At 40.8% G+C, this 21310-nt stretch overlaps 1 protein-coding gene across 1 annotated transcript in view; it reads left to right on the top strand.

Moving 5' to 3' along the window:
* LOC124606002 overlaps positions 1-21310 on the top strand; it is a 141849-nt gene that overhangs the window by 54307 nt on the left and 66232 nt on the right. The window contains exons 5-6 of the mRNA XM_047137964.1: positions 7499-7730; positions 18475-18683. Coding sequence (XP_046993920.1) covers positions 7499-7730; positions 18475-18683 — 441 coding nt within the window. The remainder of the gene's footprint in view (positions 1-7498; positions 7731-18474; positions 18684-21310) is intronic.

Genomic DNA, 21310 nt, shown 5'->3' on the forward strand with positions numbered 1-21310 from the left:
ATTATCTGTCACAATTTCTTCAACTGCTTCCTTCATTGTTGCTTGAGCAATATCTTCAGCAGAAGATCCCACCAATTCATTATAAAATCCTAACTTGGTTGGTGGTTTTGGCAAGTTCATAATTCCACATAACATTATCCCTGCAGCACTGCCCTTGCCAATGCAATGCAAGCCATACACTAGCCTAACATTTATATCATACACCTTCTTTCCACTATTACCACTATGAGGAATACTGTTAGAATTAGAAAATGAAACTTCTTTTACACTTCAATAACATTTTACATGCCAAACCAATATGTGAAGTTATTTTCAATTCCAGTCCTCTTTCTTTGCAAACTTGGCGTAATACGTTATGTTTCAAAATATTAGAAATCAAGGAAATATTAATTATTTCATTCACATCATTACTGTCACTTTCATAGTTTTCAAATTTTTCTTTACTGTCACAACGTTTCTTGCTGGAAGAAGTTCTATCACATTCATCTGGAGTAGTCGGTGAAGCAGTCTGAGCAGCATTTCCCTTCAAAACAACAACAGATTTCTTCTTCCACTCATTGTGCCTTTTCTTAAACACTCGATTGCTGAACTGGGGCATATTGATATCCACAAATCAAATACATAAAACAGGTACGAGGAAAATTCGTCAAATACGCAAAATTGAACAGCTAAACAACACAAAGCAAACTCCACAAATCAACACACACAGCGTAGCATTGATGTTCACCGATATGAACAGTCACTTGTCACAGAGATAAAGCCATACAACGTTGGAAATCAAAACACTATCTAATTTCGCAACGATACCCTGCTTTGCAGCCAGCGAGCAGCACCATCAGAGGTGACACACCAAGTCGCTACAACTGTTTACGCGGCGCGTCAACTTTGCAGCAATAAAAAACACAATTAGGAGGGTGAAACTTGTTTTGTTTTATTCAGAAAACTCCAAATAATTTTATAATGAAAAAAAAACAAAAAAACCCGTTAATTTTGTCATTTTCATCGTTCCGGCTCCCCTTAAGCTTTACACCGGCTTTCTGCATTGCCCTCCAGGAAATCTGGTTCCCGGCAATACGGACCCCTGCCCTTCACGGCTATAGGGCATATTACAAGAACTGTAGCAACTGTAATAGAGTGTCAGGGAGAGTTTGTGTCTATGTTATGAACTCAGCATGCAGTGAACATCTGCCCCGTCAAACCCCTCTTGAAGCTGTGGCTGTCAGGATAAGGACGACACAGGAAATAACTGTCTGCAACATATATCTTCCTTCAGATGTTGCAGTACCCCTGAATGCATTGTCTGCACTGATTCAACACCACCATAAACCTTTCCTACTTATGGGAGATTTTAACACCAATAACCCCTTGTGGGGTGGCACTGTGCTTACTGGTCAAAGTAGAGATGTCAAAACTTTCCTGTCTCAACTCAACCTCTGCCTCTTAAATACTGGGGCCCCCACACATTTCAATGTATCTCATGGCACTTACTCAGCCATTGATTTATCCCTCTGCAGCCCAGGACTTCTCCCATCTGTCCACTGGAGAGCCCACAATGACTTGTGTGGTAGTGACCACTGTCCGATTTTCCTGTCACCACCCTAGCCCTATTCCCCTGGATGTCTACCAAGATAGGCTTTAAACAAGGCAGACTGGGACGCCTTCACCTCTGCTGTCACCATTGAATCTCCACCACATGGTACGATCGATGTGGTAGTTGAGCAGGTCACTAGGACGATCATTTCTGCAGTGGAAAACATGATCCCTTGTTCTTTAGAGTGCCCCTGGTGGAAGTCAGTACCTTGGTGGTTGCCGGAAATCACTGAGGCCATTAAAGAGCGTTGGCGAGCTCTACAGCGACATAAGCAGCACCCATCCGTCCCTAGCTTTTAAACGGCTCTGCCCTAATTTACCAGCTTATAAAAAGATGGAAACAGGAGTGTTGGGAGAAGTACGTCTTGACCATTGGGTGCCATACATCGCCTTCCCAAGTCTGGACAAAGATCAGATGTGTTTGTGGGTACCAGACCTCGACAGGTGTTACTGGCATTAACATCAATGGCATGTTATCTACTGCTGCAAACGGAATTGCCAAGCAGTTTGCTGAGCACTATGCTCTAGCCTCTGCATCAGAGAATTATCCCCCAGCATTTTGGACCCTCAAACAGCAGATGGAAAGGAAAGCCCTCTCGTCCACTGAACGTCACAGTGAACCCTATAATGCTCCATTTACAGAGTGGGAGCTCTTCGGCACCCTTGCACATTGCCCCAATACAGTTCTTGGTCCAGAACAAATCCGCAGTCAGATGATCAAACATCTCTCGTCCAACTACAAGCTCATCTTCAACCGGATCTGGTATGATGGCGTCTTTCCATTGCAATGGTGGGAGAGCACCATCATTCCAGTGCTCAAATGTGGTAAAAACCCACTTGATGTGGATAGCTATCGGCCCATCATCCTCACCAAAGTTCTTTGTAAGCTGTTAGAACGTATGGTAAGTTGACAGTTGTGTTGGGTCCTGAACTCACGGGGCCTACTGGCTCCATGCCAGGGCAGTTTCCGCCAGGGCCACTCTACTATTGATAATCTAGTTTCCCCTCGAGTCTGGCATCTGAACAGCCTTTTCCAGACACCAACACCTGGTTGCCATCTTTTTTGATTTATGAAAAGCTTACAACACAACCTGGCGACACCATATCCTTGCCACATTAAATGAGCAGGGTCTCTGGGGCCCACTCCCAATTTTTATCCAAATTTCCTATCGCACTGTACTTTCCGTGTCCAAGTTGGTGCCTCCCATAGTTCCCCCCCATATCCAGGAGAATGGGGTCCCACAGGGCTCTGTATTGAGTGTATTTATATTTTTAGCGGCCGTTAATGGTCTAGCAGCAGCTATAGGGCTGTCCGTCTCACCTTCTCTGTATGCAGACGACTTCTGCATTTCATACTGCTCCACCACTACTGGTGTTACTGAATGGCACCTACAGGGAGCCATCCGCAAGGCACAGTCATGGGCTCTAACCCATGGCTTCCAGTTTTCAGCCGCGAAGTCATGTGCCATGCATTTCTGTCAGCATCGCACCGTTCATCCTGAACCAGAACTTTACGTTAATGATGATCCACTCATGATAGTGGAGACATATCGATTCTTAGGACTGGTTTTTGATGCCTGATTGACGTGGCTTCCTCATCTTCATCAGCTGAAGCGGAAATGCTGGCAGCACCTCAATGCCCTCCATTGCCTTAGTAACACTAACTGGGGTGCAGATCGCTTTGCACTACTGCAACTCTACAGAGCCCTTGTTCAATCCAGCCTTGATTACAGCAGTCTGGTTTATGGTTTTGCGGTGCCCTCAGCGTTGTGTTTACTCGACCCTGTGCACCACTGTGGCATTCGACTGGCAACAGGAACATTTAGGACGAGTCCAGTAATCAGTGTCCTGGTGAAGACCGAAGTCCCTCCATTGAAGGTTAGGCGTGAACAACTGCTCACCAGTTATGTTGCACACATTCATAGTTCTCCTGAGCATCCGAATTACCGTCTCCTTTTCCCGTCCACGGCAGTTCAACTTCCGCATCAGAGGCCCAGGTCAGGGCTTACAATTGTGGTTTGCATCCGATCTCTTCTGTCTGACATGGAGTCCTTGCCTTTACCTCCTATACTCAAGGTCCATTCACGTACGCCTCCATTGTGTACACCTAGGCCGAAGCTTCGCCTGGACCTTTCACGTGGTTCTAAGGACTCGGTTAACCCCACGGCTCTCCACTGTCACTTCATCTCGATTCTTGACATGTACCGGGACCGTGAAGTGGTTTACACTGACGGCTCGATTGCTGATGGCCACGTTGGCTTCCCGTATATTCATGGAGGACATATTGAACAGCGCTCCTTGCCAGCCACAGTGTTTTCACTGCAGAGCTGGTGGCCATTTCTTGTGCTCTTGAGCGCATCCGCTCATGCCCTGGCGAGTCGTTTCTCCTCTGTACTGGCTCCTTGAGCAGCCTACAAGCTATCGACCAGTGCTACCGCCGCCATCCTTTGGTAGCGACCAGGAGTCCATCTATGCCCTGGAACGGTCCAGTTGTTCCGTGGTGTGGACCCCAGGCCTCGTCGGAATCCCAAGAAATGAACTTGCCAACAGGCTACGCGGAAACCTCTTCTGGAGATTGGCATCCCTGTAACTGACTTGTGATCATTATTACGCCGCAAGGTGTTTCAGATTTGGGAGACGGAATGGCATAATTTCAGTATGCACAACAAACTACGTGCCCTTGAGGAGACTACAAATGTGTGGAAGACCTCCAGGCCGGCCTCTCGCAGGAACTATGTGGTTCTCTGCCGGCTCCGCATTGGCCATACGTGGCTAACACATGGCTACTTCCTCCGTTGCGAGGATCCGCCTCGGTGTCACTGTGGCTCACATATGACTGTCGTCCACATCTTGTTGTACTGCACACTTTTAGCCATTCTTCGGCAGACTTCTAACCTTCCCAGTTCCCTACCTTCAGTGTTGGGCGACAATACCTCAACAGCAGATTTAGTTTTAAATTTTATTTGTGGGGAGGGGGGGGGGGGGGTTATCGTACCATCTAAGGGTGGGCATTTAGCCTTCTCTCTAAGGTCGCCACCCTCCCTCCATTTGAACTCTGTCACACTTTCTTTGCATTTGTTTGTCTTGGTGGTTGTCTTTTCCCTACATGTGTTCATCTCGCCTTGTCTTTTTGGGGTGGACATTTTAATGTGTTGCAGAGTGGTTGGCTCATCCTCTTTATTATTGTGATGAGCCAGTCCAGACCATCTGCTCTATGGTTTTAACAACTTCTTCTCCTTTTCCTTGTAATGTAGGTTTCCTCATTTTTTTGTTCATTCCATTCGTTTTCTTTTTAGGTGAGGTGTTTGGTGTTTTTGTACCTTGAGCCTTGCTTGCGTCAGGAAAAAGGGACTAACGACCCTATAGTTTGATCCATTTATACCCAACCAACCAGTCCAACTTCTGTTATTACCCTTTTTAGATGTATCCATTCATTTTCAACTGAATTACCTTTTAGGTATTCATTACCACAGTTTCAACAGCCTTAGAGAACTCTGAAATGTGCATCATCATTCCTCAATAGTTCGGTATTTGGCTTCTTTGTGTGTTGATTCTTCCTGGTGATTCTCTTGAACTTAAGCTTTATCAGAACTAAATTGTGATCTAAGCCTATATCTATTCCTAGTATGCCTTCCAATCCAACAATTGATTTTGGAATATCTGTCTCTTAATAATGTAGTTCAGCTGGTATCTTCACCTTTCTTCTGGCCTTTTCCAAGCATACCCCTGCTCTTGTGATATTTTCAACAATTTATGTGCTCTTACAATGTGGAATTTATTGCAAAAGTCTGAGATCTTAGCCTCTCTCATTCATATTGCCAAGCTTGTATCTTTCCAAACTCTGCCTTTTATTCCATGTCATACTACAGTTCATCACCTTCTTGCACACTGATTTATCCATTCCATTTTTGTTATGTCACTGTCCTATCACCTTCTGTGTGTGACTTTGGCTTTTATAACTTAACTGTATTTGTTGGTTCTGATTTGGTTTCAATTCTTAGGTGCGTACCCTATCACTGAACTGTCACACCAACTCATGATTTGTTGTACCTTCCTATTTATGACCAGTCCGAACCTCATTATGCTCTTCTTTAACACTGTTAGTGTTACTTTATATCGGCAGATCAAATATCTTTGTCTTCCTTCCATTTAACTCCACTGTCTTCTGTTATACCTAGATTTAACATCTTCATTTCACTTTTCAGATTATCTAGTTTCCCTACTACATTTAGACTAGTGACATCCACACTGTGGCTCATTTTCAGATCTTTTGCCATGTTCATCACCGCCTGAATAGTTATCTTCCAAATATATGGGATTAATCTAAAATATTTTGCCATTGAAGAGATTATCATGGCTGTTGTGTATGACTTGTTGCACAATGGTAAGGAGAAGTGGGCGACAGAGTGGTGTGGCAACTGTCGTCGTAGGAAACCGGGGCAGGAGCAGAAATGATTGGTGAACAAGTTAACACAATAAAAAATAGATTTACTTAACTTGTATCCTTCCAAGTGTATGAAGACTCATAACTACAAAGGCAGCAAGAAGCAGAGTTCAATTATCACAGTGCCCCCAAGGATGTGGTTGTCTGTACCACAGCACAATCTATGGTGTTGGAGCCATGACTAGATGGTGTCACGTGGAGAAGTGGCTCCAAGCGCAAATGCACTGAGTGGCTGCTGCCAGCCATCCTATACTGTGGTGACACAGGGCACTCAGAATATAGAGCTGCTGGACGTGTGGCCCAGTGGACACACGCCATTGGATCCGCCAGATCTCACACAACCATTATTGACGTCAGACGGAATCTTGCTAGTCCGATACCAACCTGGATACACTGTGGGGTGTTTTTGGTACATTATGCTACAATGGCACTTTTACACTTATGGTCCACATTTACTGTGAATACATATTATATGTGTTTAATGCAATGGTTGTTTCTATTTCCTCCTGCATCCTGTTATTGTTGATCATTGTCGAGCCTTCCAACTTTAGGGGCAATTTCCCACCTGAAGGGCAACAGTGTGCTCTGAATGTCTTATCTCCTTCTTCACCCTCTTTCAAGAAGACTATTGACAGATAGGGGTGACAGTTTATACAGAAAGTACTAGGTCAACTGGTGTAACTTTGATACACAACACAACCAAGAATGTTAGAACAACTTTATTAGACCGTGGCGTGTACACCAATCATCATAACATCCACTGAACACAGTAAGACAAAGCAAACGAGTGCAACTATTGCATTGTAGGAATTTTGTTAGACATCTGTGAATAAGACCTGTGGGAACACACCAGAAATGGGAGGTTCCCAGTGCTAAATATGGCATCGGCAAACTTAAGGGCTTTCTGCCACAGATCTATAAATGGCATCCGTCCCAAGTTGATGGCAGAAACTGATAAGTGGTATTATATGCCCTTATTGACTATGCTGGCACAAGTGCTAATGCTGACTGTTGTTGCACTACAGAAAAAGTGATCAAAATGAGCTTTTATGGTCAGTGTGGAGAGTTCAAAGATGCAGAAGTTATGATAAAAGGAAAGTTATTTGTCAGAATGAAAATCTTTTTAGTTGATTGTATTTTGTGTAATACAATTGAAATTATTAATCTACAAAGGACATCTTCCTAATTGCTTCTATTTGGTCTCTACTCAGTTTAGCTTCCCTTTCATCTTGGGTATGAGTGATCTACCCATCCTTTCCAAATTTCCAGAAATCATCCCTCTCTGCTCTGTGGGAAGCAACTAATAATTCCAAAAGCTAAGATAGTTTTTGTATTTTTGCATGTGTGTATTAGTAGTATTTACAATTTTGTCTTGTGAAGGTAAGTACTGGGCAAGCCTTAAGCACTGGTCGGGCTTTCTGTCTCCTTGTGAAATTAAGATTGTGTTGTTATTTCTTTTTATAGATTATGACAGGAAGTGACCGGTTATATATAAGTACACAGGATGCAAATAGCTCCAACTGGCTACGTTACTTAAGGCCAGCTCCTACACGTGATCAACGTAATATTGTTCCACTTCCTCGTGATGGTCATCTTTATTTTGTAACATCTATTGACATTCAAGCTGGTGAAGAACTGCTTTACTGGGCAGATGACCCAACCACCATATGGTCAAAGAAGAAAATGGAGAAAACAAGTAAGCCTTATATGATAAATATGAACAAATTCAATGAGGTGCATTACAGTAGATTTTAGTACAGTTTTTCATTCAAAGAGAACTTTATGGAATTAGTTGTTAATAACATCAATCATGTTTCCATTATGCAATATATTGAGGGGTGTACTACAAGTAAAACAAAACATTCATTTATTAAATACACTTTTGCCATTGCATGCTGCAAATTTACATCTGTGTAACTGAGGGTGCATTTCTGTTTAAGACTTCATCTTTGAACAACTTGAACCTGCACTTAAAAACTCTTCTGCTGCCTGTGACACTCAATTTTATTTAAAAGATTTTCAGTGTTTTGCAGCTGTTTGTTTCACTCCTTTCTGATCCATCATCAGATTCACCTTTGGAAGATGGGTGTCCCTTCTGGTATCGAGTCTGTGAATATTGCTATTACTATTGCTTTCAAACTTGAATGATTTGCTGACAATAAATTTTATCAGTAAATAAGTGCTCTTATAAGCTATTGCTGATCTTTAACTACTTAAATAGTTGGCTGAAGTTCTCACATTATTCATATTATTTTTTTGTCCACTGGTGCCAAGAGAGGAAGTACTGGACTCGAAGCCAAGAAGACTGGAATTCAGATTCCCATGTGACATTTGTGATATAGATTTTCAGTGGTTTCCCTACATACTTCTATATTTACATGCATACTTTGCAAACCACTGTGAAGTGCATGACAAAGGTTGCTTCCCTTGTACCATATATTAAGGCTTATTCCTGTTGCATTTGCATAAGGAGCTCATGAAGAATGACTGCTTAAATGACTCTGTATGTGATGTGATTAGCCTAGTCTTTTCTTCACAATCCCAGTGGGAGCAATAGGTAGGAAATGTAGTATATTCCTAGAGTTTTTACATAATGTTGATTCTTGAAAATTTGTAACTAGCCTGCCATGGAATAGTCGAGGTGTATTTTCATTCTTCTGACAATTCAAGTTCTTCAACATTTCTGTGACATTTTTCTGTGAGTCAAACAAACCTGTGACTGTTTGTCCTGCCCTTCTTTTTATACATTCAGTACTCTGTGTTAATACTATTTGGTATGTGTATCACATATGTGAGCAATATTCTAGGATGAGTTGGATGAGTTTGTTGTAGACTGATTGCATTTTCCCAGCATTCTGCCAATTAACTAAAGTCTACCACTTGCTTTTCATATGAATTAGCCTATTTTACCATTTCACTTTGTATCCCCCAAAGTGTTACACCCAGGTATTTGTATGACTTGACTAATTTCAATTGTGACTCTTTGATATTGTATCATCATCGTCATTCCCCCCTGCATCTCATATTATGAAGTGAACCATTTTATAAATCTGGACATTTAATGCAAATTACAAGTCTTTGCTTCACTTTGAAATTTTATAGATATTTGTGGAGCTATTTTAAGATGGTATTTCATTATAGATAAGTAGTAGTCTGAAGTTACTGTTTTTAACACCTTAAATACTCACCAACCTAACAATATTCTGAATTTTATAGAATGACTGGTTTTTCTGGTTGTCTTTTTTGTTATGGAGAGAGATCAGGAGTTGGATATGGAATTTGGTGGGTCAGAAGACTTCACACACTGATATTGTTAGTGAAGTGACAACAGATCAGAAAAGTGGTTGAAGTGACGTTAGTTCTTTCATCATCAGCAAATGGTATGAAATAGATGTGACTGCAGAATTGCTTCCCTTAACTCCAATATTTCCATTTACTATAACACCTTCAGACACCACACTCAATGACTCTTCAAATTTGATGGATATGTAAGTAAAATAATTAGCGATAAATTAGTGACTATTGTAGTTGCCGATTGGAAGGACAGAAACAGTGACTAAATAAGAATCTTCTTTAGTATCATACTGTTACTAAGTATTATAAAGAAACCAAGCTACGAGATATATTGGGCTAAATGTCCACTACTTGCAACTCCAGCATTTTGCCAGTGACTTAGCTACAAATGATTTTTGATTCTAAATAAATACCTCCATTTTTTAGATAACTCAGGATAGGAACTTGCTAGCCATCCACAGCCAAAGCTAAACAAAATATGGCCTGTTTTAGACCATCTCAATAATAAATTCAAATTTCTTTGTACTCCAAAGAGTGATGTCACCATAGATGAGTCTTGTGTTATATAAAGGCAGATTAGGTTGGGTTCAGTATCTACTAGTAAAAAGAGCAAGATTTGGATTAAAGAGTCCAAGTCAGGATATGTGTGGTGTATAAATATGTATAGGACACAAAATTTGATGATGAACATAAAGATCTGCTCCAGTCCTCTCAAATGAAACCCCTTCTCAACAAAGGCTACTGCCTTACAGTTGATAATTTCTAAACCTCTCTGCAACTAGCAGATCTCCTTATTTCCGTGAAAGCTGACACAAAGGGTATTGTGCAACCTTCTAGGAAAGGTATGCCACCAAACTTTCGAAGTAAGGAATTGAAGAAGGGAGATATTGTTGCTTTTCAGAGGGGTAAAGTTACAGCAGTGAGATGGAAAGACAAGTGTAATGTGTCTATTTTGAGCACTATCTACAGAGCTCAAATGAAAAACTTAAATGAAAGGGGTAGCCAGTTAATAAAACCACCAGAAGTTATGTAACGACACAATTGAAGGGATGGAAAAGTTGACCGGTATATAGCAAACAATCCAGTAACATGAAAAATAGGGGGAAAATAATAGAAAGATTATTTTTCCATCTACTTGAACTAGCACTCTGGAAGTCATTCAGCCTGTTCAAGAAATCTGGGGGAACAAAGAATGCTGTTGATTTTCATGTGGCAGTGATTGAGATGATGGACAGCTGAACATCACAGGAAGGATTCTCTTTGAAAGTAGCTGTTTGTCCATCCACGAACACCAATCCTTTTGGTCTAACTGACCATCATTTCCTATGATACTCCATTGAAACAGAATTCTACCAAAATTTGTGGGATGTGGAGCTGAGTTGGGATGTGAATGGGAAGAAAAAGGAGGGAATCATGATATATGTGTGAAGATTGTTACGTAGCTAAGTGTATTGTACCAATGCTTCAGAGTCTTTCGTGTAGCCATGAACATATGAAGATGAATCTTGTGCAAAAGGCTATCATTTTAGTTTTTAAGTCAAACAATGGAAAATCCAGGATGGAATGTAACAATATTAGAGAAGGAAAGTTGCTACTCACCATATAGCAGAGATGCTGAGTCGCGATAGGCACAACAGAACACCTGGTTCAGATTCATTGATGAAATCTTTGCTATCTGGATTGAAGGTGAGAACACCCTATTCACATTCCTCCAGAACCTCAACTATTTCTCCCCCATTTGCTTCACCTGATACCACTCAACCCAACAAGCCACCTTCCTAGATGTTGACCTCCACCTCAGAGATGGCTACATCAGTACCTCTATCCATATCAAACCTACGAACCACCAGCAATGCTTCCACTTCAACAGTTGCCTCACATTCCATACCAAGAAGTCCCTTCTGTACAGCCTAGCCACCCATGGCCATCGCATCTGCAGTGACGAGCAGTCTGTCTCAAAATATACTGAGGGTCTCACTGAAGCCTTCACTGACCGTAATTATCATCCCAACCTTGTACAAAAACAAATATCCCGTGCCTTACCTTTCCAGTCTCCCACCACCTCCCACAGTCCAGCCACAGAGGAGCATTCCCCTCATAACTCAATACCATCCGGGACTGGAGCAGGGTTTCGATTACTTCTTGTCATACCATGAAATGAGAAATGTCGTGCCCACTACCCTTCCCACCCCTCCTATGTGGTATTCCGCCATTCACAGAACCTACACAATATACTCTCTCATCCTTACACAACCACTGCTCCCAATCCCTTACCTCATGGCTCATACCCCTGTAATAGACCTAGATGCAAGACCTGCCCCATACATCCTCCTACCACCACCTACTCCAGTTCAGTCACTAACAACACCTATCCCATCAAAGGCAGGGCTATCTGTGAAACCAGTCATGTGATTTACAAGCTAAGCTGCAACCACTGTGCTGCATTCTATGTAGGCATGACAACCAACAAGCTGTCTGTCTGCATGAATGGCCACCGACAAACTGTGGCCAAAAAACAATTGGACCACCCTGGTGCTGAACATGCTGTCGAACATGATATCCCTCATCTCAATGACTGATTCACAGCCTGTGTCATATGGATCCTTCCCGCAAACACCAGCTTTTCTGAATTGCGCAAGTGGGAGCTTATCCTGCAATACATCCTACGTTCCCGTAACCCTCCTGGCATCAACCTTAGTTAGTCACTGTCCTCACCCATCCAGCCCCCTTCCTGTTTCCATTCTAGCACTACACAGCAGTCATTTCATCTCCACACCCAGTCTTTTTATTTCTCTCCTTTCCACTACTTACCCCCACCCCCGCCGCCCCCTTTCTCTCCCGCCCCCATCTAAACTGCAGCACTTCACTGTCTGCCACCCCCACCATACGATACTTCTTCTCTCTGCCCCCAGCCTCCTCCTTACTCCCACCCAGTCGCCACTCTCATCACACACTGGTGCTGCTGCTAGCAGTGCGCTTTCAGTTGTTTGAGACTGCAGACATGTGTGCAAGTTGCGTTTGCTTTTGTGTGTGTGTGTGTGTGTGTGTGTGTGTGTGTGTGTCAAAACCTGTAATTGTGTGAATCTTTTTGTTGTGCCTTTCATGACTCAGCATCTCTGTTAAATGGTGAGCAGCAACTTTCCTTCCCTGATATTGTTATTGTAATTTTTAATGTGTACCAAAACCCAAACAGTTTTGAAAGAGATTCAACTAAAATGTTCTGTCCTAACACATTTTATTCCAAGTGGTGTTATCAGGGTTGCCCCAAGTTCTAGAAATCAGGGAATTTCAGAAGTATCAGGGAAATATCATTTAAATTTGGAAAAACCCTGAAAAAAATCTCGTTTTTGTCTCAGTAGCATGAAGTTTTTTATCGAGATTTCATGCTTTGTCATTGGGTGGCTGCAGCGGAGTATGTGTGCCGTTTCCCTTCTCTCTCGTTCTTACTGCTTCTCCCCTGCCCACCCCTCCCCTCAGCTGCCACCACTACTTGCTGCTAGCCTAGCAGCTGCTGCTGTGAGGCAGGGGGGGCATTAGGAGTGATTTGTTTGGATCTGATTCTGAGAGCTTGTTGACGCAGCAGCTGGAGACAATGGTCATGTGTGCATGAGTTGTGTCTGATTGTGTAAATGTGTGTACTTCTCTTTTTCTGACAAAGGCTGTGGCCAAAAATTTAGAAGTGAGAGTGTGATTGTCTTTTCTATGTGCCTGTCTGTGGCTCAGTGATCATCTTTATGGTGAGTTGCTACCTATCCTCATTAATATTGATTCTCAGAGTATATGCACAAGTTATCTATTGCGTGGGTGATCACCGCGGTCTCATTTCATCAACAAGGTGTCTGTGACACTTGAATAGCTGTCCACACGAGTGGACTTCCATGACGGACCAAAACTGCAGTCCATTCCTGTGGGTATCTGACAGGTCAGGCCTGCTGATCTGGAGCCCGTAGTTTCCCGTTGACGTACAGTGCGGCATTTTATAGAAATTTTATTTATTCTAGTACATTTTGGCCCTTCAAAAGTAGTAAGAAGAAGGAAATTGTGGCAGTCGCTGGCAGTGTTTGTACACTATGTACTCATGTATTTCTTGAAAGAAAAATCACACAATACCTGTAGAATAATAGACATAATGCAGAGGGTAATAACCGACAATAACGAAAACACATAGGGTAATTACAGACAATAATGAACATAGTAGAACCACCATTTTATTGGCAGTCACCTATAGTGTTGATTTACACAACTCTTCCCCACATTATACATTTCTTTCAAGAGGCCTACTTTTTTCTGAGGTTATTTCTGAAAACAGTGAAGGTATTCTAAATCTGTCTTGCGACTCCAACAAAATGCATATTTTAGTCACCAAATGTGTTTCGCATTATTGAAATAAAATAACATTAGTGGTCTTAATGAAACACACATACCATTTGGCTTGCTTTCTCCATCTAAAAACAGTTCATTGCAAGAGATGTTGATGTTAGTACTTAAGATTTTTGCTCACATGTTTAGAACTACAGAAGTCTTTACATATGTCTTTTCTTACCCTTGAGATCACAAAATTTGTCAGGGAAAAATGCTAAAACTCATCTGGAAATCTGGGAAACATCAGGGAATTTCACTTGGGGAAACGTGTTGGAACCCTGGTTATTTTTTTAAAAGCAATGAGTGTACTTAGGGTTTTAATATAACCTTTTTTCAGCAGTCTGTAACTACCCTTTAAATGGATGACAAACTATTATTTGAAAGAACCTGTAATCATAATAAAGTTTAAAATTCAACAATAAAAAAACTGATTATTTTTGTACACACTTTTACAGAAAAATTGTTAAGATAAGAGGCTAAGTAGTAAAAATTATCATTATACCATAATAAGAGGCTAATAATCTATGCCATGTCATTAATATACATATGAAGTAGGGACACAACACACTTCCCTGGAGCATGCCTGAAGTGACTTCCACATTTGACAGTGACTATCCATCCAAGATAACATGTTGCATTCTACTTAATAAAAAATCCCACTCCATTCATACATTTTGTTTGCTACCCCATGAGATCATGTATGTGGTGGTGGAGTAGTTCAGTCAGAACACTGGTTTGGTGCAGATTTTCACACTAATCTAGCTTATGCAAGCCTCTTTGTCCCTGCATAACTGCTACAACCTACATCATCTCTGTTTGGCTATAGTCAAGCCTTGATCTTCCTATCTTCCTCATTATGATCCCCCCCCCCCTTTCCAATTTTCCCTCCATTACCAAATTAAATAATACTTCCAATAATACATATTGGTATGATGCTGAGTCTAGTGTTTCTCAGGAGTCAAGAAATACTGTCTCCACCCGATCGATGGGTTCCAGGATGTATTATGAGAGAGATAAGTCAGTTTTTGCACGCCCAGTGTGCTGATTGGCCTGGAGTAATCATTGTTAGAAACATCAAATTGTGTTTGAGCTTATAATATTTTTAAGGTACTAAAACAGAGGGATGTCAAAGATATTGGATGGTAGTTTGATGGATCACTGCTACTAACCTTGTAGGCAGATGTGACTTTTGCTTTCTTCCAACCAGTGGAAACAGTTTTTCTTTGGAGTCATCTACAGTGTTTCATGGTTGACAGATATATCCCATACATCCCTCCAACCCTGTCACAGGCATTTCCTACCCCATAAAAAGCAGGGCCACTTGTGAAAGCTGCCATATGGTGTACCAGCTTAGCTGCAAGCAATGTGTGATAGTCCGTATGGGCCTCTCACATAGCAGAAGTGGCCACCACCAGAATCTGGACCACCTAGTTGCTGAATATGCAGCACAGAACTATGTTCTTCATTTGACTGACTGCTTTGCAGCCTGTGTCACCTGGATTCTTCCCACTAACACCTGTTTTTTTTAAGTTGTCTAGTTGGGAACTCTCCTTGCAGGATATCATTCATTCCCATAGCCCCCCTGGCCTCAATGTTTACTAGTTCTTGCTCTCCACCTGCCTCTATCCCCTTCCCTGCTCCTCACTCCCAGCCTCACACACTCATTTTGCCCCCCCCCCCCCCCCCTTCCCAGCACATGCATAATCCTTTCCCCTTCTCTGCTCCTTTTCTCTCACCCTCCTCCCCTACCCCTCCCAATTCTGCTGCTACCAGCCCACTATCCTGACTAATAATGTCCTTGCACACAGTAGCCAACCTTATTTTTTATTGTGAAACCAACAATGTTATTGGGGCATGTGTTCTCTCTGTTTGGAGGCATACGAAGTGTTTTGTGAAAATATTTCATTCCACCATTTATGGAAATAAAAGTCCTAAGGGTGTGAAATAGGAGGTGAAAATTTACCACAAGAACACAAAACGCATGATTAAAAAAAACCTTGGACTGCAGCTACCAGAATTGCTGTTTGGTCAGAAGCACATCCAGAAAAGACCATGCTTCCATGGCCATGATTAGTGTGAAAAGCTTAGAAGGTGTTGCAATTTGCAAACTAAATAAAATAAATCTGTCTAACAGTCACCATGACAAATTAGCTTTGCCAGAATTGCATGGAAAGATCTTTAATACATCAATTTTTTAGTAGTCTTATAAATGCTTATAAAATTATTTCTGTTGTAATCACTACACAAATAATCATTACTGATGACAAAGTAGACACCACATTTAAATGCGATTCCATGTACGGGAATATGCATTTGAGACGAGAGAATTAGATACCGGTGTAAGACTGGCACTTGTAACTATAGAATCACTTACACGATTTGTCCCCTTTTTTTAAATTCAGTATATAAAATGAAATTAAAGCCATTGGTACACTTTAATTATGGAAAGACTGACAGACATGTAAAGTATCGCTAATTCCTTTACAGAGGTAGGTTCTTTGGTTGCTCTCTGTTTATTGTGAAGTATTAAATAGTATTACATCAAGTTCATTCCCCCCCCCCCCCTTTCCCCCCCAGATGCTCTTCGATACACTGGAAAGACTTTATCAATAAACTTACTTCTAGCAAAGTAAGGATTAATCAGGACATTGCTTTAGCTGTGGCGTCATCTGACATTGCTGCTTTAGCTGTGGCGTCATCTGACATTGCTGCTACACTTTTGGAAGGTGGTAAAACAGGTCACCCTGCCTTTAAACTCCCACTCAATCTTTTCAAAGTTGGAACACTCATATGCAATACCTCTAGTCAGTGTATTATGGCTCAAGTTCTCCAGGAGCATAAATTTATCATAAGGAATGACAGTATCATGGCCCACATAGGCAAATTTGAAGCACTTAATAGAACTTTGAAAGACATTAGAGGTGGTGATCATGTTATGGGTGGAGTTTCTGTGCTGAGTTAGGAGACTTTTGGCAGATTTCTTTTTGTACCTTGAGGACCCAGGCTGATGAGGTTAAGGCATGCAGGAAATCCTCACACCTGTGCCCGTATTTCAAGAAATTGTGTCTCTAAAGAAAAATGTGAGTGTCCATGTAAAGGGCAATAATATCTCTGCCGGAGACTTTTATGAACTCCTACCGAAAATAGGGAACGTAAATTATCCCAAGTCCAAAGGAAAAGTGTGTATTTCTGGCCACAGTAGTCACAACCATATGAGAACTAATAGATGTATCTTATCCCAATATTTTGACCATACGGATGAAATCCACAGACTGACTCTGTAAACAGGCCATATTAACACCCAGGACCAACAGGGGTGCCCCATTAATGACATGCTACTGAAGTCCTTTGGAGGGTCGGAGATGGAGTACAGTTCTGTTGATTCAGTGTTGCAGACAGATGAAGCATTTCACTATCCTATGGAGTTCCTTAATACCTGATCTTCTTCTCACAAATTACTCCTGAAGGTTGCTACACCTATCATGCTACTGCACTACCTTAACCTCCCTAAACTTTGTAATATTATTAGATTAAAAGTAACTGTTCTCCACAAAAACATTATTGAGGCCACTGTGCTTACCAGATGTGCTTGGGTGAACCAACGTTCATACTGTGAATACCAGTTTACTACTACACATATGAGTTCAGATGAATGCAATTCCCCCTTAACATTTGGTGTGCAATGATGATTAATAAATGTCAGCGTCATTTGTTAAAGATGGCAGCCATCGATTTGGGGGAGAACTGTTTCTCACATAGTCAGTTCTATGTGACCTGTTCAAAGAGTCAGTTCCAGTGGTGGCCTGGTGATTTTGGCACCAAACAATACAACCACCAATGTGGTACATAAAGATTTACTTCAGTAAATTCCAACTTCCTGTCTGTAACTTTTTTCTTGTTGAGCAAACTCAGTGTTTCTAGATTGTTGTTTTGTTTATGAAGAATGCACTTAACAATGTATAAATTCAATTAACTTTTTTTTTAAATGTGCAAGTGTTAAGAAGAATTGCTTTATTAAATTTTGGTACCTTGTCTGCAGCTTAGTTTGTGTAGACTAGATACACTGTTTGTACAGTGTGTAGATTTACACATGGAAGTGGGCGTAACAACTTACAAATCTGGTTGAAGGCAGGGGAGGGAATGGAATCATCTGTGCAGACCATAGTATCTACACGAGCTAAGTGGCAGGCACTCAGTTAGTGTAAAATATTTGGATTGTTGACTGCAGGTGATATGTACATTCATATTCTATCTTTTCCATATATATTCTAATTTTCAAGTGCATCTTAGAGTTACTGCAAACATTTTTTGCCCATTTGCAGCAAGAGGGCTCATATATGAGCTAAAAAATCTAATATTGTAGTGAAATGCAAACTGACTCCTTAAAAAGGAGCTTTGACTCATGTAAGTGTACCTTTCGTAATTGTTCCTTACACATTCCGCCAATTTTACATACTTACTATATTAATAGCTAGATGATAAGTACAAAACACAGGTATAATTGCTCAGCTGTATGACAGAAGCAAAGTTTGCTTCGTCCACGCTACTCCTCACCCAGCAGCAATCTGTGTGCAGGCTGGAACATGCCCCCTTATAAAGGTGGTCAAGAAAACGTAAAAAGGCAATAGGTGGACCCAAATTTTCTAATTACTGTTAGAAGATCTTCAGAGTAACTAAAAAGGAGCGTGTGTTTGAAGGTAATTTATATTCCCATTTTTATAATCTGTATGGTGATTGTGTAATATTTAGGTGTATTCATTTGTTTTCTCTCTGCATGTTTACAGATTGTGGCGGCTGTAATTTGAGATTCTCTCATCCACTTTACTACCGTATGCACTGCTCATTATTTCACGATCCAAACTTCAGTCTTACCATACGCAAATATCATTGCAAAGTTTGTGGCACAGCAGTGTTGGGGAAGGAGAACATAATGAAGCATGCTGCAGAGATGCATGATGGCAAAGGAGCATACCAGTGCCAGTATTGCAAAAAGGTGAACTTTTTTGTTGTTGGACATAAATAAAAAGTGGAAAATTATGTAGCCATTGATATGATTACAGGCGGAACATCATTAATGTGGTTCTTTGGAACAGTGCTTGTTAGTACTGTTCTTCATTTCTTTTCTTATCCTCCTGAAGAGAAGTACCGTTTGTAGATTTAGAGAGAGATTTTGACAATACTGACTGCAGTGCTCTCAAATTCTGAAGGTTGCAGGAATAAAATAGAGGGACCAAAACATTACCTGTAACTTATACAGAAACATGACAGCAGTTGTGCGAGTCAGAAGACATGAAAGGGAAGCAGTAGTTAAGAAGATAGTGAGACAGGGTTGTAGTTTATCCTCAATGTTATTTAGTCGGTATATTCAGCAAGCTGTGATGGAAGCCATGCAGAAAGTGCACAAACAAATTAAAGTTTTGGGAGAAGCAATCAGAATTTTAAATTTGCCAATCAAATTGGATTTCTGTGGAAGAGGGCAAAGTGCTAGGAATATCAAGTTATTGGACTAGGTTGTATCTAGAAGAGAGGTTTTAATGTCAACAAAAGTAGAACAAGGTAATGGAATGTAGATGAATCAAATTGGGTACTACCTGAAGAATAGATTAGAAAATGAGATAGACAAAGTAGTAGATGGAATTCCTTTTTTAAAAAATAACTGACAGAGAGGTTATAAAATGCATACTGACAATGGTAAAACATGCATTTCAGAAAAAGAGAAATTTGTTAACATCTAATATAAATTTAATTGTTGGGAAATTTTTTCTGGAAGTATTTGTTTGGAGTGCAGTCATGTAGGAAAGCGAAATCTGGACAATAACTGTTCAGACAAGAACTACAATTGAAAAGGGGTGTTACAGAAAAATGCTGAAGGTTAGATAGTCGGATCATGTAACCAAGGAGGTGCTGAATAGAAATTGGGAGAAAAGAAATTTGTGTTACAACTTAAGAAGGGAGAGGTTGATAGGAGACATCCTGAGCCGTCATAAAATTGTCAGTTCGGTTAATTGAGGAAAGTGTGGAGGGTAAAAATTGTAAGAGGCCAAAGTCTGACTATAGTAAAAATGTTTAAGTGACTGTAGGTAGCATTAGTTACACAGAGGCGAGTCTTACAAGGGAGAAGCTGACTTGAAGACGATGACAACAACGAAGAAGCTACCTCATGTGCAATGTCCGTCTCCTTTTTACTTTAGATTTCATGCAGTTTATTCTTGGTATTGGTGTATTCATAAAGCATTTGTCATCCAAGTTTCAAATATAAAATCTTTGACTTCAGAGCATCAAAATATATTTTTTACATTAGAGTATGTGTCTACCTTGCTAGCTCTGATTCTTGTTTCATAAGTATAATGTTGTAACCTGCATTCCTTTTCTTTTACTATTTATTATAGCCCTTGTGTGGTATCCATGTTCATAACAGATGTTACCTTGAATTTTGGTAGTGGAAAAAATTTTCACTGTAATTGGGGTCAGCTTAAGGAGTGATGTTAATGTGTACATCCAATTAGCAGAATGTGGGACATTGTCTTTGGTTGAACTCCTGTTGCTTCTGTATGCAACATACATGATATATGGGTGACACTATGAGAGCACACACGTCTGAGAGCACTGGCTGAATATTGTTTTGGCAAATCTAAGATTTGTGATGTGATGCCTGGATATTACAACCAGTCCCCTGTTAAGCATACTCTCTTCCCGTATTTCAAAAGGTATTTTTGCCTGTAATAGTGGCATGTTATATGCTGCAGAAAATGGATATTGTGAGATTAACTGCTTCAATTGTAAGGATGGTAAATACTTCTTTAAAATAAAATAAATATTCAACTACAAGTAATACACCATAGAGGATACTGGGTTTTGATGCTACTGATATTCTGAGAACGCATCCAGTAACCAAATTGTATTCAGCATTCCCAGAAGTGCAGAAATCTGCTTGGACAGAGTTGCATTTCTTTAGCTGCTCCTGGAAAGAGAGTGATTCCCAGCGTCAAACTTACGATTTTGCCAGTGAGATGTGCATACTACCAGGAAATTATAGCACCCATTCAGTGGTAAGTGCACCAGGAATTCAAAAGCCAGAATCCAGCATTAAATACCGAAATTATTTATTCACCATTGACCACATATAGGAGACTAGGCTTCATCAGTACATAAGATATGGATTTTTGTAACAATGTCCATAATAATTTAGGCTAATGAGATCCAAACATTTAAAAACTAATGCCAGTATTGTTTCTGTCAGAAAATTCAGTTACTTTGTAAAATGGCTATTCCATTAGCCAAATTTTTGACTCTCTCTCTCTCTCTCTCTCTCTCTCTCTCTCTCTCTCTCTCTGCCCTTATATGATGTTTGATGTTAGCTGGACACATAGTGCCAGTGCTGCATTTTAGCAGATGGATTAGGATAGGGTTGGGATTAGTATTGGGTGGCAAGGGGTTGGGATGGGTGGCTAGTGGCTCAGAGGAAGGCAACCATTTTGCTGACTAGGAGTGCAGGAGGTAGTGGTGGCAGCAGGTGCATGAGTATAGGCATGCGATAGTCAGTTGTCAGAGCTAGTGAGGAGTAATGCATGCTGAAGGTGCCATGATGACATAAATTTGGAGAGAGGTTACAGGATGCAA

The sequence above is a fragment of the Schistocerca americana genome, chromosome 3 (assembly GCF_021461395.2).
Source record: "Schistocerca americana isolate TAMUIC-IGC-003095 chromosome 3, iqSchAmer2.1, whole genome shotgun sequence".
Lineage (NCBI taxonomy): Eukaryota > Metazoa > Arthropoda > Insecta > Orthoptera > Acrididae > Schistocerca > Schistocerca americana.